This window comes from Amaranthus tricolor, chromosome 10, assembly GCF_026212465.1.
Source record: "Amaranthus tricolor cultivar Red isolate AtriRed21 chromosome 10, ASM2621246v1, whole genome shotgun sequence".
Classification (NCBI taxonomy): Eukaryota; Viridiplantae; Streptophyta; class Magnoliopsida; order Caryophyllales; family Amaranthaceae; genus Amaranthus; species Amaranthus tricolor.
The window spans coordinates 18293746-18308730 of record NC_080056.1 but is presented as its reverse complement, the minus strand read 5'-3'; the positions used below and the strand labels follow the sequence as shown (position 1 = coordinate 18308730).

The 14985-nt window shown below is 34.6% G+C and overlaps 3 protein-coding genes across 3 annotated transcripts; all 3 read right to left on the bottom strand.

Moving 5' to 3' along the window:
- Window positions 1-5258: 5258 nt before the first annotated feature.
- Window positions 5259-7975, bottom strand: LOC130824927 (uncharacterized). Its single transcript, XM_057689950.1, has 5 exons — window positions 7365-7975; window positions 6077-6338; window positions 5636-5725; window positions 5459-5537; window positions 5259-5364 (listed from the first exon to the last, which is right to left on the bottom strand). The coding sequence occupies exons 1-5, from the start codon at window positions 7371-7373 to the stop codon at window positions 5259-5261; spliced, it is 546 nt and encodes a 181-aa protein (XP_057545933.1). The 5' UTR covers window positions 7374-7975.
- On the bottom strand, window positions 7479-9073 carry LOC130824926 (uncharacterized). The gene is made up of 5 exons (XM_057689949.1): window positions 9017-9073; window positions 8640-8888; window positions 8466-8585; window positions 8278-8375; window positions 7479-7518 (listed from the first exon to the last, which is right to left on the bottom strand). Exons 1-5 carry the CDS (start codon window positions 9071-9073, stop codon window positions 7479-7481), a joined length of 564 nt encoding a protein of 187 aa, XP_057545932.1.
- A 6-nt stretch (window positions 9074-9079) lies between these two features.
- Window positions 9080-10628, bottom strand: LOC130824925 (uncharacterized). The gene is made up of 3 exons (XM_057689948.1): window positions 10021-10628; window positions 9731-9953; window positions 9080-9622 (listed from the first exon to the last, which is right to left on the bottom strand). Exons 1-3 carry the CDS (start codon window positions 10626-10628, stop codon window positions 9080-9082), a joined length of 1374 nt encoding a protein of 457 aa, XP_057545931.1.
- Between the last annotated feature and the right edge of the window lie 4357 nt (window positions 10629-14985).

The following is a 14985-nucleotide window of genomic DNA, read 5'->3' as shown; positions in this document are numbered from 1 at the left end:
ATTAATGCTGTGGTAAAGTTGATCGAGCTTTTTTGTCAACACAGTATCAACAAATCACATCTTTGAAATTTGATGGAGTTTTGCTTTGTTCTTAGTTTTGTCGGCATGATTTCAACTTTCCCTCTGAAGAAGATTTGTATTATCTACTCATTTTCGACAGTACCTAATCTTTAGTCTTAATAGTTTGGTTATGTTGTATTGAAAATGTAACTAAAACTATCATATTTCAAGTGTTGATCTTATCTAAGTCTATAATTGAGTTGCTCACATTGGATCATGTATGCTCTTGTCTTGTTAAAGTTGTAGGTTTAAATTTTTGAAAGCTGAGCTTAAACTTGTACCTGGGAACAATTGTAGGTTTACCCTTTTTGGATACGGGTTTAGAGTCAAGAAGAAATTTGCCCATTATGCTTGGTATAGAAAGTGAAGAACTTCATGAGCTTGAATTGGGAGGACTGGATGAAGAATCCATTTGAGAGAAGTTTACGCTACGACACACTTTAACCTATTTTTTAGATTGAGCAGGCAGCACGGACTCAGAGGTTGATAGTTCACTGTTAGGTGGGATGCCTTTTCGTAGCTGGAGTGGATACCAAATGAGAACTTTCACTTTTTTCTGGTGGGGAGTACACAACTGCTCTTCTTTTCCAGTTGATAACACAACACCTGTTGATGGGTTATTTGGCAGCAGGATTTCCTTGTTTTTTGCTTCCTGTATGGTCACTTGTTTAAGTGAGATTGACTTCAACACCCATTTCAGATTACCTTTCTTTGCCAACGCCGTAGTAGGTCCACGTTCAATGTAGATAGGAGTAGTTCTAAGTACTTCTGCGGTTTCTTCAAAAGACGTGATCTGTTCTTGTTGTATAAAGAGATAGCTCATTGAAACTGTACTATTTGTTATATTAGAGGGATTGACGCAGTAACTTACAGAAGTGTCCGGAGCATAAAGTTCGCTGATTGTTCTTTGAAATAGCCGTGCAACGTTGTCGTTAAAAGCCGTGAGATTAATAGTTCCAGTATTATCCTCGGCATCGGAACTAAGAGCTAGCCTGAAAAAATGCAAGGCATGTATTGGAATATAAAAAATAAGGATACAATAAATAGACTAAAGAAAGTGTGAACTATAACTAAGCACTACAAAATAGAAAATTTATTACAATATTAAGTTTATATAACTATGAAATCAAACCTGGGCGTTGCAATACTCTCCTTTTTGTTACCCCATTAGCTTGAAAACACTTCATTCTTTTCGGTGTCTGTTTTTTTTATAACAATTATCACAACCTACAAATTTTGTTATTTCATTGTAAGAACAATCGCTAAGGGCCACTTTGAAAACACAAGCAGAGTCAGGGATCAAGATAAGCTTGATCTAGATACAAAGACTGAGAAAGCTGAGAAGCTTGTAGAAGAAGATAGAAGAAGGAAGAAAAACGTTTTATTATTATTAAAAACTAAAACCATTACAAAAGAACCAAAATATATATATATATATATATATATATATATATATATATATATATATATATATATATATATATATATATATATATATATATATATATATATATATATATATATATATATATATATATATATATATATATATATATATATATATATTATCCTCGGCATCGGAACTAAGAGCTAGCCTGAAAAAATGCAAGGCATGTATTGGAATATAAAGAATAAGGATACAATAAATAGACTAAAGAAAGTGTGAACTATAACTAAGCACTACAAAATAGAAAATTTATTACAATATTAAGTTTATATAACTATGAAATCAAACCTGGGCGTTGCAATACTCTCCTTTTTGTTACCCCATTAGCTTGAAAACACTTCATTCTTTTCGGTGTCTGTTTTTTTTATAACAATTATCACAACCTACAAATTTTGTTATTTCATTGTAAGAACAATCGCTAAGGGCCACTTTGAAAACACAAGCAGAGTCAGGGATCAAGATAAGCTTGATCTAGATACAAAGACTGAGAAAGCTGAGAAGCTTGTAGAAGAAGATAGAAGAAGGAAGAAAAACGTTTTATTATTATTAAAAACTAAAACCATTACAAAAGAACCAAAAACTATATATATATATATATATATATATATATATATATATATATATATATATATATATATATATATATATATATATATATATATATATATATATATATATATATATATATATATATATATATATATAACTATCCTCCTAATACCCCCTTCAAGATGGACATGAGGGATAGTGAAGAAGGCCAATCTTGGAACAAAGAAAGTTATGTTGAGCAGCCCGTAATGGTTTGGTCATCAAATCAGCCAGTTGAAGAGAAGAATTGATATGAGAAAGAGATATAAAAGCAGATACAATGTGATCCCTGATGTAATGACAATCAAGTTTGAGATGCTTGGTTCTTTCCAGAAAGACTTCATTCTCTGCAATATATTGGGCTGATTTGTTGTCACAAAAGAGAGATATTGGTCTTGGAACTAATATGTCCAGATCTTGTAGCAATCCTTCTAACCATACTATTTCACTGGTAGTTTGACTCATAGATCTATACTCAGCTTCTGTGGAACTTTTGGAAGTGACTTTTTGTTTCTTAGTCTTCCAGGAGATCAGAGATGAACCAAGGAAAACACAATAGCCTGTGAGAGATTTGCCAGAATAAGCACAAGTTCCCCAATCAGCATCACTATAAGCTTGCAGTTGAAATTCAATGTTAGAACTGTAGAATAACCCTGTATTAAGAGAGCCCTTCAGGTACTTCATCACATGTAAAGCAGCTGCAAAATGGGGAGCCCTGGGAGCACTCAAAAATTGGCTAAGTTGCTGGACAGAGTAAGAAATATCTGGCCTAGTCATGTTCAAATATAGAAGTTTCCCAATGAGTCTTCTGTATGACTCAGGATTAGCCAACAAATCACCGGTCAAAGTACTGAGTTTGAGACCTTTGGGTAATGGAAAAGGAGAAATTTTGCAATTTTCCATTCTTGTGTCCTGTAGCAAATCAAGAATATATTTTCTTTGATTCAAGAGAATCCCTGCTGAAGTTCTATGAACCTCAATGCCAAGGAAAAATTTTAAATCACCTAAGTCCTTGATAGTAAAGGCTTGGTGGAGTTGGGATTTAATATGAGAAATTATTAAGTGATTAGAACCAGAAATCAAAAGATCATCAACATAAGCCACAATAACTGTAAAATCAATTCCATCCTTTTTAGTAAACATAGAAAAATCTTGTTTGGATTGAATAAAACCCAGAGAATGAAGTAAGAACTTTTTAAGTTCAATATTCCATTGTCTGGAAGCCTGTTTAAGGCCATATAAAGATCGTTTAAGTTTACATACCTGACCAGGAAGAGCTTTGGAATATCCTTGAGGAGGAGTCATATAAATGTCCTCTGATATGTAGCCATGTAAAAAAGCATTATTGATATCAATTTGTTGAATGCTCCAGTGTTTAGCAGCGGCTATGGCAATGATAGTTCTTACAGTGGTGAACCGTGCAACAGGACTAAAAGTGTATTTATAGTCTTTTCCTTTTACCTGCTTATCACCCCTAGCCACTAATCTAGCCTTGCATCTTTCAATATTGCCATTAGGTTGAAATTTAATTTTGTAAACCCATTTGCAACCAATAGGTTTCTTACCTGGAGGTAAAGTAGTTAAGACCCAAGTGTGATTAGTTTCCAAGGCTTCAAGTTCTTTGTTCATGGCTGTAACCCATCTAGGGTCATCTTTAGCCTTATTATAAGAGGTAGGCTCATAGATAGATAGCATGGAAGAAAGACTATCTAAGTCAGCAGAGGTCATGTGTTGAAGAGAAGGTTCAGTATGAACACTAAAAGATAAAGAAGAAGGGGAAGAGTGATCCTGTGGAGTGGTTAAAGGTTTGATGTTAGGAATATTTGTAACAAAATCTTGATATTTAGAAGGGAAGGTTGGGATTCTGGAAGATCTTCTTGGTTTGGGAAGAATAGGAGAATGATCAGTAGAGGAAAGGAAATTATGATGCTAATCAGTACCAAAATTAGAAGAAAGTGTAATGGTTTGATGAGAATTGGAAGAAGTAGTCAAAGAAGGATTAATAGAAGAAGTTTGTTGAAAACAAATGTCATCAGAAGGTTCTGATGAAGGAAAAATGGGTTCAGTTTGGTTAAAATGAGAATTAGATGAAGTTTGTTGTTTATAGGGGAAAATGTGTTCTTGAAAAATAACATCTCTACTAAGAATAATTTTGTGTTGATCCAAATCATACAATTTGTATCCCTTTTGAGCATAGGGATATCCAAGAAAAATGCATCTTTTAGCTGTAGGAGCAAATTTGTCATTAGTCTTGTGAGCAGGATAACATAAAGAACCAAAGACTTTGAGATGATCAAAAACAACAGGTTTGTTCATGAGTAATTCATAAGGAGTTTTCCAATTTAAGACAGGGGTGGGCATGAGATTTATAAGATATGTGGCAGTTAATAAACAATCACCCCAAAATTTAATGGGTAAACCAGCATGAAATCTTAAAGTTCTAGCAATGTCTAAAAGGTGCCTGTGTTTCCTCTCAACCCTACCATTTTGTTGAGGTAAACCAGGGAGACTCCTTTGGTGTATAATGCCTTGTGAAGCAAAAAGAGAACAGCAAGCTTGTTGAAAAATTTCAGTGCCATTATCACTTCTTATAACTTTAACAGTGGTGTTAAATTGATTTGAAACATAAGAAAGAAAGTTAGATATAATATGAAAAACTTGCTGTTTATCGTGAATTAAATGTGTCCAAGTAGTTTTAGAATAATCATCAAGAATAGTAAGAAAATATGTGGCTCCTGATAAAGAGGGTGATCTATATGGACCCCAAAGATCAATATGAATAAGAGCAAAAGGGGCAGTAGCATGAGAAGACGAAATAGGAAAAGGAAACTTATGATGTTTGCCTAAAATGCAAGATTCACAATCAAAATGCTCTTTATTATTATTGATTGTTACATGAGGAATATGTTTCATAGTAGAAAAAGAAACATGGCCTAATCTGGCATGAAGTAAATCAAGACTAGAAGAAGAACATGCTGAATTAACAACGAAATTATTAAGGGAATCATGAGATGAAGAGCATAAAAGGTATAAGCCTGATGTTCTCAGAGCAGTGGCTTTGACCTCATGAGTTTTAAGGTCCTGAAAAATACAAGAATGATTAGTAAATTTAGCAATAAGATTATTGTTGTCAAGTAATTGTCCTACAGATAAAAGATTATGTTTAAAAGAAGGAACAAATTGTTGTAATTAAATACTTTGTCGATGAACTGCGACTCTCTAAAAGTTTTCCTTTGCGGTCACGAAGCAAGTCTACATGAGATGAGATCCTACATGAACAAAAAACATTTGCTATTCTGTAAAACATATAAGGGTATATTAGGAGAAAAAGTGAGGTAATCTATTTTTTCTTAAGAGATGCACCATTGTCTTAGTAGATCTGCTCTTTCACCAGTCGGAGCTGTTATGATTGTTGATGACATGGTGGTCAATAATCCAAAACCTAATAGGCATAAAAATGAAGTATTATTAAGTAAATAAAGGAGCAAGTGTTGGTATGGCCAAATAACATGTGTATTATAATAAATATTTAGTTTATACCTCTATGTGATGTCACGCGTAGAGAAGTAAAACCGTAAACAGAAAATGCAGTGGGCTTTTCCTTCAAGAACTCAGACAAATCATTCCAAGCTGAAATTGTCAAAGACTGATTTGAACTACAATATGTAGTAAATTAGAGTAACCAAAAGCATCGGCGCAAAATAATCGGAAAAAACAGCGATTTCAAAAAGTGATAGCAAGGTTACATATGACATATCAGTACATATGATCTATAGTTATAATTTCAGCAACTGTATGCTTTTGATCATAGGCTTCATTAACAATTTGAGTATCTTCAACAAATAGAACAACGCCTATGGTATCTAAAAAGCAAAGAATTGGTATATAAGTCAATTTGCATACATAAGTGAAACAAAAGGCACTTTATCATATAAGCAGTTTAATGATCATTCTAGAAACAAACATAGATGATATGCATACCAATCCTATCATAAAGTCCATATGTGCGAGGAATTGTCGCAATTGTATAGTAGCTTGGGCTAGACTTGTGCGATTCAGAACCAGTGGATTGAATGGTAGTACGGCTATCAAAGGGCATTTGGAATTCTCCTGAACTTGAACGATACTTTTCTTCTACACTCCGTATCGTGGGATTCGATATAAAGTACTCATTGTCTTGTTGGATTAGGTCTGCATAAGCTTCGATATCATCGTCGAATAAGGTGGCCTTCATCAACTCGCCCTTTCAATAAGAAAATAAAAGCATTACGTAGGACGTATCTAAAGCTTTATGTTTTCTGAAATGCAAAAGGCATAATAAAAAACATACATTTTCATCTTGGAATAGAAGGCGCTGGTATTTTTTCTTGCCTAATGATTAAAAAGGCCTAGATTTTTCTATTACTTTTACCTTGATCTTAGGAGGTTAGCTTTATCTGATACCTCATTGAATGTTGTGTATTTTCCTTTCATAGTTGTGATGGTTTGCATGAAAGCAAAAATTAGAAAAATAAGGGATTTCAATAAATGATCCAACAACACAATGATTAAAAGCATCTTGTATCTAAAGAGAAGATTTGGTGAAGCAATAAAATCAGATTTTAGTGTCCTTGTATACTGTTTACACATACAAAATAGAATTTAGCATAACTATAGCTCTTGTAAACTGTGTGTGTGTGTTTTGTGAACTTATTATGTCAGATTTTATTTCACTATTTTAGATATTTGTGAACTTATTTTTCCTTCATTAATTCCAACTGCATTTTAATAATACCGAGTATGTTTAGTCCTATCTTCTATTTATTTAGTATTATTACTACCTAAATACAGGGAAACATACTCATTTATCAAATCATAATGTTAAAATCACAAATCATATATTTACCGAACAACTAAATTTGTTAACAAATAAAGCGAAAATCTAAAAGTAATTACTTAGATTGGTTCATTTATGAGTTCATATATCTATAAATTCACAATTGATAAAATATCACATTAAAAATCAAAATGATTATTTACAGTTTCATATAACTAATTCTCAATCTGAAGAACGCATTAAACGAACGACTAATCATATTGTATATTCAACAAACAACTAAAATTAATAACTTAAATGTGGATCGTATATTATTTTTGTTAAGTAGATTCTCGAACTATACAATGAATATAAAGAATTCCATATTCAACAGTATGATATTCTAATACCAGGCATTAGTCTTTAAGAAGTGTCTTATATTCAACAGATCAGTGAACTTATTTCTACTTTTACCTTCTTCATTAATGAGAAAGAAGTTGCGGTTCACAGATTTTTTAGTGCATGTGTAAACTGAAACAAAACAATCAAGCATCAATAAAGCTTAAGTATAATAATGTAGTATGCGGTTTAAGACCTTGCTTTTCTTCCTCTCAAATAAGCACTTTCCCTGACATTTGAACACAATGATTAACAGCTTCATGAAATACTGCATCATCCTTATTATCAGAATCATAATTCACATATGAGTATCTTCTTGCTCACCTTCGCTATCCTGTGGAAGTGTGACTCTCTTAACTCTCCCTCTTCTAAATGATTTTCAATTGTAGTAACCATTCTAGCGTTTACTTTGATTTAAGATATCATTCTACCCTGGTATTGCTAGCAAGTTTCCCCAAAAGCCTCAAATACTATAAGGAAGCCATAAAAAATGCACAACAGATCAGTATGTTTTCTTTCATTAATGCATAAATTATAAATATAAAACTTACCTTGCTATTTACTTCAATAACAAAGCATAAAAGAATAAAAATCATCACATGCTCGAATTTGATATCCTATAAAAAAGTTAAAAGCATTGATATGTTATTAAATGTGGAAATAAAAGCTACAAGTAAAAATAATAATGAAATCTGTGTATCACACAGTATGCTCATACCTAAAGTTTGGTTGCTATATAATTCCATCTTTTTGTAATAATTGATATGAAACAACATTTGTAGTACATAGTGATTCACTACAATCTTGTTGTGAGTTTTCATCAAGCAACCATGTTTTGCTTGATTTGCTAGCCCTTGAAAGACCAATATATAGTTGACCATGTGAGACGCATGGTTTTTGAATATATACACCAACTTCTTGAAGAGTCTGCCCTTGCGACTTATTAATAGTCATAGTGAAGCACAACTTAATTGGAAACTGCACTCACAAGAAATGAAATGGGTAGCCGGATGACCTAGGTGCCCTAAGAGTGATACGTGGCAGTAAAACATGCTCGCCCTTTGAAAAACCAGTAGAAATTTCACACTGTATTAGATTATGCATAAATTATCCACAAATAAGGCGTGTTTCATTGCACAATCCACTTGATGGATTAAGGTTTCGTAACAGAATTACTGGGCAATTTAGCTTGAGAACCAAATTATGTGGATTCATTCCTCCAGGACAAAGTGTATTCAGGAATTCTTTTGGATAGATTTCGGAATCATCATCAATAATACTATCAAAGCTTTTATACTAACAATCAACTCCACAGAACTTTACAAAAAGCAGTGAGTTAATAAGATCCACATCTTTATTCCTTGGGATGCATATCGCTCTTTCTGCAAACATCTCCGGATTCGCACATGTACTGGATATAGTAGGATAAATTTGTTTCAGCAAATCATCCATACAAGCAGGGGAGGCTCCACATCGCAAGCTAAGAGCAGATGGAACTGTGATTCGTGCAGTTTCCTCAATTTGCAAAGCTCCATTACCAAGAGCAAGCAAGAACTCTGAAAATACTGGATCATCACGAGCACATATATTTTCAGTAAGCTGCAAGCAAGTAAACAAAGGCCACAATGGTGAACAAACTAAGTTGTATTCATTTACTTCTTGTTGTGTTTTCTTAGGAACAACAGGAATAGTTTGTCGAAAGTTGCCCCCTAAAACAACAATTTTGCCGAAACAAATCCCTTAAAAAGCAAATTCAGTGCTTCAATGTTTTCTCCTCGAGCCATGGAGGCTTAATCGCACATGATAAACGAAGCTTCTTTAATAAGTGCAGCAAGACTTGATTGTCTGCCAACATTGCATGATAAGCAATCTCCACAATCATTTGGAATCTTAAATCTCGAGTGTGCAGTGCGACCAGTGGACATGTTTAAAGCTGCAATACCCGAAGTCGTAGTGGGAAGGACTATCTTGTTAAGCAAGCGTACTTTTGCATATAAGGCATTATACAAAAATGTTTTCCCAGTTGCACTTGGCCCATCAATGAAAAATGACCCAGGTTTTCCTTGTTTTACATGTGCGATAATGCACTTGTATGCTGCACGCTGCTCACAGGTTAACAATGACCTGGCTTCCAAACAAGATGATGGAATAGGGGCATCTAAAGCATTAGCAATATCCCGTGTTTGGTGAAATGGCACATCTATATCTTTGTAAAGATGCTGCAACCCATAATGAGTAAGACTCTTACCCACGTTCTCTAAGAAAGCCTCAAAGGCTCGAGCCGTTAGTGCTAAGACCTTTTGAGGTTCATTAGGATGCTTGCATGCATAGTCCTCTGAGAAATAAGGGTATTAACGATCCCATAATTGAACAGGGTTCATCCGTTCAAGAAAAATAAGGACCATAGAAAAAAGGCGGGGTAAAGCATGGAGCATTTGTACTTCAATGGCTTCATCCAAGCATTGTTCGATTAAGTCATCTGGTTCAACCAATCCTCGTTTTAATGTGGCTTCATGAAATGTTGAACACAACTTATTGTTGACCGTAAGAAGATCATCAAAAGAACATAGCCCAACAACGCATGTTAACAATAAGCGTAGATAGTAGCGTTCGCCTTCTGAAGGTGCGACAAAAGCAAGTCTACCAATTACCTTGCTACGCTTTCTTTTGTTCCAAGACTTACTTTGTGCATGCTAAACATGGTGCTCCATAAATTTCTAGGAAACAATACTTTGGCTCTAAAGGATGTGATGCATTATATGAGAAAAACTCTGTCAAAACAGTCTTGGCTTTAGATTCACTATGTACAACATGTGCGAGATTTTCCGAAGCATTGAAACAAACACTTTGCTTGTTGGGTAGATGAACTTGTAATGGCATGACTAAAGGCTGCATGTCATAAAGATCAAACGCAAAAATCCTCCAAGCATCTTCAGGTGGAGAAACCCATCTTCCAGATAGAAACCGTTCAACCTCATCAACAGAATGCGTTTCATCTTCATGACTAATACTAACGGATATCTTTTCATAGCCTTTGTATACATATTTGTAAAGGTATTTCACAGCTTTAATAGTTGAGCAAACTTCCACATTTATATGGCAATCGAATGTCGCAACAAGATAAGGGTTATATGGAATAACCCAGCGATTATCTAGCGCAATGCCACAAATACGTACAGACTCACCGGTAGCTCGTCTCCTATATGTTGGATAGCTATCCTTGCCGTGTTTTGTGAAGGTGGTAAATGATCTCGGATACTTATGCTTACAGAATTTTTTTCCTTCACGCATAACCATATATGGACATTCTGCATTGAATTTACCACACGGACCATGCATCATATGATGTAACACAAGGCGTCTCAAGTATGAGTAAGACAATGGAGGTATCTCTGCATATACAAATCGATCGAAATGCTCCGGCTACGTAATCTTGGACTTGGGTTTTAAGATAATGAGAAAGTGCGCATGAGGAAGGCCGCGCTTTTGGAATTAATGACATGTATTATTACAGCAATTTCACTAAAGAAATTTTTTTTCCCCAGATTATGTTCTTCAAAATAACCAATTTTACACGAAAAATCCTTGAAACCAAATCCGGCCTATCTTGAGCATGCTCTCCTTTAGAAAGTTCTTGTTTAATCTCTATCCAATTTGCATTACATGTAATTGTAAGAAATATATCAGGTTTCCCATACCTCTGAACAAGGGCCATGGTATTTAAATATCGCTTTTTCATGTCTCGTGGACCACCAATGAACGAAGGAGGTAAGATGACACGACAACCTACATTTGCGGCACAAGATTCCCTACTGTGCATCGTATCCATAAGCCCTTGATACAATTCATCCCGAAGTTGTGCTTGATTATGGCGAACAAATTCGAGGTGATTATTCTCAATCTTTACATACATATCAATCACAAATTGCTGGAATAGGCGACCATCACATATAAGGTAATTATGCGGCCGAATCTAAAGCCTATAAGTGTGGTACTTGCGACACGACAACCTTTGTTCACGATATTTGAAGCCATCCTTAGCAACTGTAGTTTAAATACAATAATATAAGTAAATCTATGATTAAAAAGAAATCAATTTTATTAATCAATAATCTTATGTAAACTAACTGGATGCTTCATCCAAAAGCAATTCCTCAACAGTTTGAGCCAAAGTTGGAGTGATTGTGATATGGTTATGTTGTCTCGATTTTCTACGACCATAAGACTCATTTCGTAAATCTTAGTGCCATCCACAATCTCCATTTGGAAACAATAGCGGATGCTGCAAAGGATCATAACATCCATAATGGTGATAAATACGGTGAGGAGTTTCTAACATACCCCAGACAACAATTTAAGGACTTCTTGATTCATTTGATGGAAAATCATCTATCAAAATTGCAGCGACTTCTTTAGATGATGGCGCACTGTAGACAGGCTGATATAATGTAGGATTTTTGTTCAACGAAACCCGTGTATTCTCCTTGATATCTAATTGTCGTAAAGCACGGAAAAAGTGGGCATATGGGTTCCGATCCATTGTCGTCATCAAAAGATTGACAACGTTAGGATTAAGCTCTGGAAACATGCCTGATCGATGTTCCTTTTCAAGTTGACCATCAAAAAAATACAACTGCAAATACTTAGGTCTTTCACCATCACAAGGAAATAGATCAGGCACAAAGTGATAAAGCTGTCCGTGGAGCGTAAACACGTAAATACCTTTACAGGTACGTGCATCTGTAGATCCCCCAAGTGAACTAAAGGCAAACATATTATACAATCAACAATACTTCTTAAATGGACTGCAAGTTCACTATCACTCAAGAAAAGAGAAATAAGTTGTGATGGACACTCATTCGTAGCAATTTTAATAATGCCACCATCACCACAATACAATTTTGTCTCATATGCAAAACGTTTAGCACCACACGCTGCATAGAATGTTGGTTCAGTAAAAGTTACAGGACAGAAAGGAAAACTCTTATCTACAAGTGTAATTAAAGAAGTCTAACATTAAAGGGTCGTGAAATATAACAACAAACATGGTATGTACGTAAAAAATGAACATGAAGAATCAGAGGAATTTGTATAAAGTTTAATCAAGGCACAAGCCACTGAAACCGAGAAAATACCCTGTAATATTTGTTCCATGCAATCGCCTACAATTGAACTTGGGTCATAATGATCACACGAAAAACCTTTTCCTTTTCTCTTTTTTAAGGGTGGATCAGAACATGAAGGCTGTCTTGCAAAATAATCAGGATCATTGCTTGCATCAACAGTAAGAAGCACCGCAGAAACATCAACAGACACATTGTAACACCCCTGAATTTCCAACCCCTTACACGAAACCAAAAATCGTGAAGGAAGGGAGGAAATTCGGGTGTTACATAAAAAAGAAAAGGGAACATAATTAGAATAAATACTAAAGATTAATTAAAAAGGTGAGTGAGTGGAAATTTCGGCAGCATCTCGGTTAAAACTGAGAATGTGTCAAGAATATATATATATATATATATATATATATATATATGTATATATATATATATATATGTATATATATATATATATATGTATATATATATATATGTATATATACATATATATATATATATATATATATATATATATATATATATATATATATATATATATATATATATATATATATATATATGTATATATATATATATATATGTATATATATATATATATACATATATATACATATATATATATATATATACATATATGTACATATATATATATATATGTATATATATATATATGTATATATATATATATATATATATATATATATATATATATATATATATATATATGTATATGTATATATATATATATAAATGATTAGCATGACTAAACTAATCTAAGGCCTTTAACGCCTTTCAAAAAGAATATGTCACGACGGAAAGAATCATCGTCGGCTTCACAAATCATCAACTCTAACGAGTATCGCGGTTCCAGTGTTAACGCATCGATCTGACGGATATTAAAGAAATATTCTCCATACTATACATCCAAAAACTACGCAGTAGATCTATGGATTATACGAGGAGTCACATGGCTCCATACAAAAGAAATTATACAATCGCAAAAGATAACTTTACAAGTATTATAGATGCTACAAGCATTAGACAACTTATACACAATTGTTACGATCGTACTCCGCTCTTTTCCCCAATGTAAAGCAAAAGTAGCTCCTATACCTGTCATGTCAAGCTATGATCCTCATGCTGCTCAACATAATGACCATAGTCAAATGTATCATAGTAGGAATATCATAGAGAGTCATGAGCAACAACAACAAACAGATACACGTCATTAATCAATGAACTTATAACGATTAGAGTCATTGAACAAAACTATAGACAACAATATAGTATGGCAATAGCAAGTCTACTCATCTGTTTAAACACCTCTATTTACTCATAATTTCTCTTTCAAACTACTAATCTCTCGAAATATATATTGAAGGGTAGTGAATCCTTTCTCTATTCATGGCATAGTAACACGGCCAAGGGCGTTATTGTAACACCCCGACCCCTTGGACCGCTGGTGACTACTCTTGGAGACTGTAGACTAGCCCCACAAACCAACACAAGTCTTTCCAGCGCACTTTGGCCTCACTCGTGCGCACCCGGGAAAACTTCCCAAGAGGTCACCCATCCTAAGATTGCTCTCCACCAAGCACGCTTAACTGTGGAGTTCTTAGCAAATGGGCTCCCTAGAAAAGAAGATGCACCTTGTTGATATGAGTAGTCTATCAATCCTTTTTCAAGTTAAATCTGGGGTATTACAGTTATCAGCCATCCGGCGCCCATGGCAAAGTATGAGCTCATGCCCCCTCCAGCTAACCCTCTCGGGTCCTACCTTCGGGAAAAACTAACACACTGGGGTACTAAACCAGTGAAGAGGCCACCATATTGGGGTTTGCAAGGCCCGCATGGTATCACCTCGGTCAAGGGGCGGTATCGGCCATCCGGCGCCCAGTGACCCAAGCATGCTCATACCCCCCTTACGGTGGTCCCGTCGAACCTCACCTAGGGGACTATTAAATCAACAGGACATAATCCAGTTGAGTCACGCCAACTAATCATACATCAAGGCTTAATAAGTAGGAAATCACTTCGATACCACACACAACCATGGTGCATTCTCTACTATTTAGAAATCTATTCTCATAGTCTCCTAATGTTTTCATTCTACTTGCCTATATCACTATTATGACTATATGCTAGCATAGTTTACTTTCTGGTGCTCTATAATTCTAATACGATGTATATAACCATGAAATATTGATAATACCTTGTAACGATAAACATGATAATAAATTACTGCGTGTATGTACTTGCAAGCGTCACTGCACGACCACAAGTTACAAAAATCACCCAACTAAGGGTCTACTTTCCTCTTATAAACTGGGAACCTATACAAGTTAGGAATAGAACTTATAAGTTCTCTTAACTACTTTGTCATACCAGCTAGAAACTAAAATAACCACTATCATCCATTCACGACAAGTTTTCAATTACTTCTAGCACGTACGCATCTCATTCAACACCAAGTATAATCGTCAATTCAACAAAATAACACAAGTTTTTCCATCGGCAAAGAATAAAAGGATTATGTCGACTGCTTTTTACACCAACTAACTTTCAGTTATAACGGT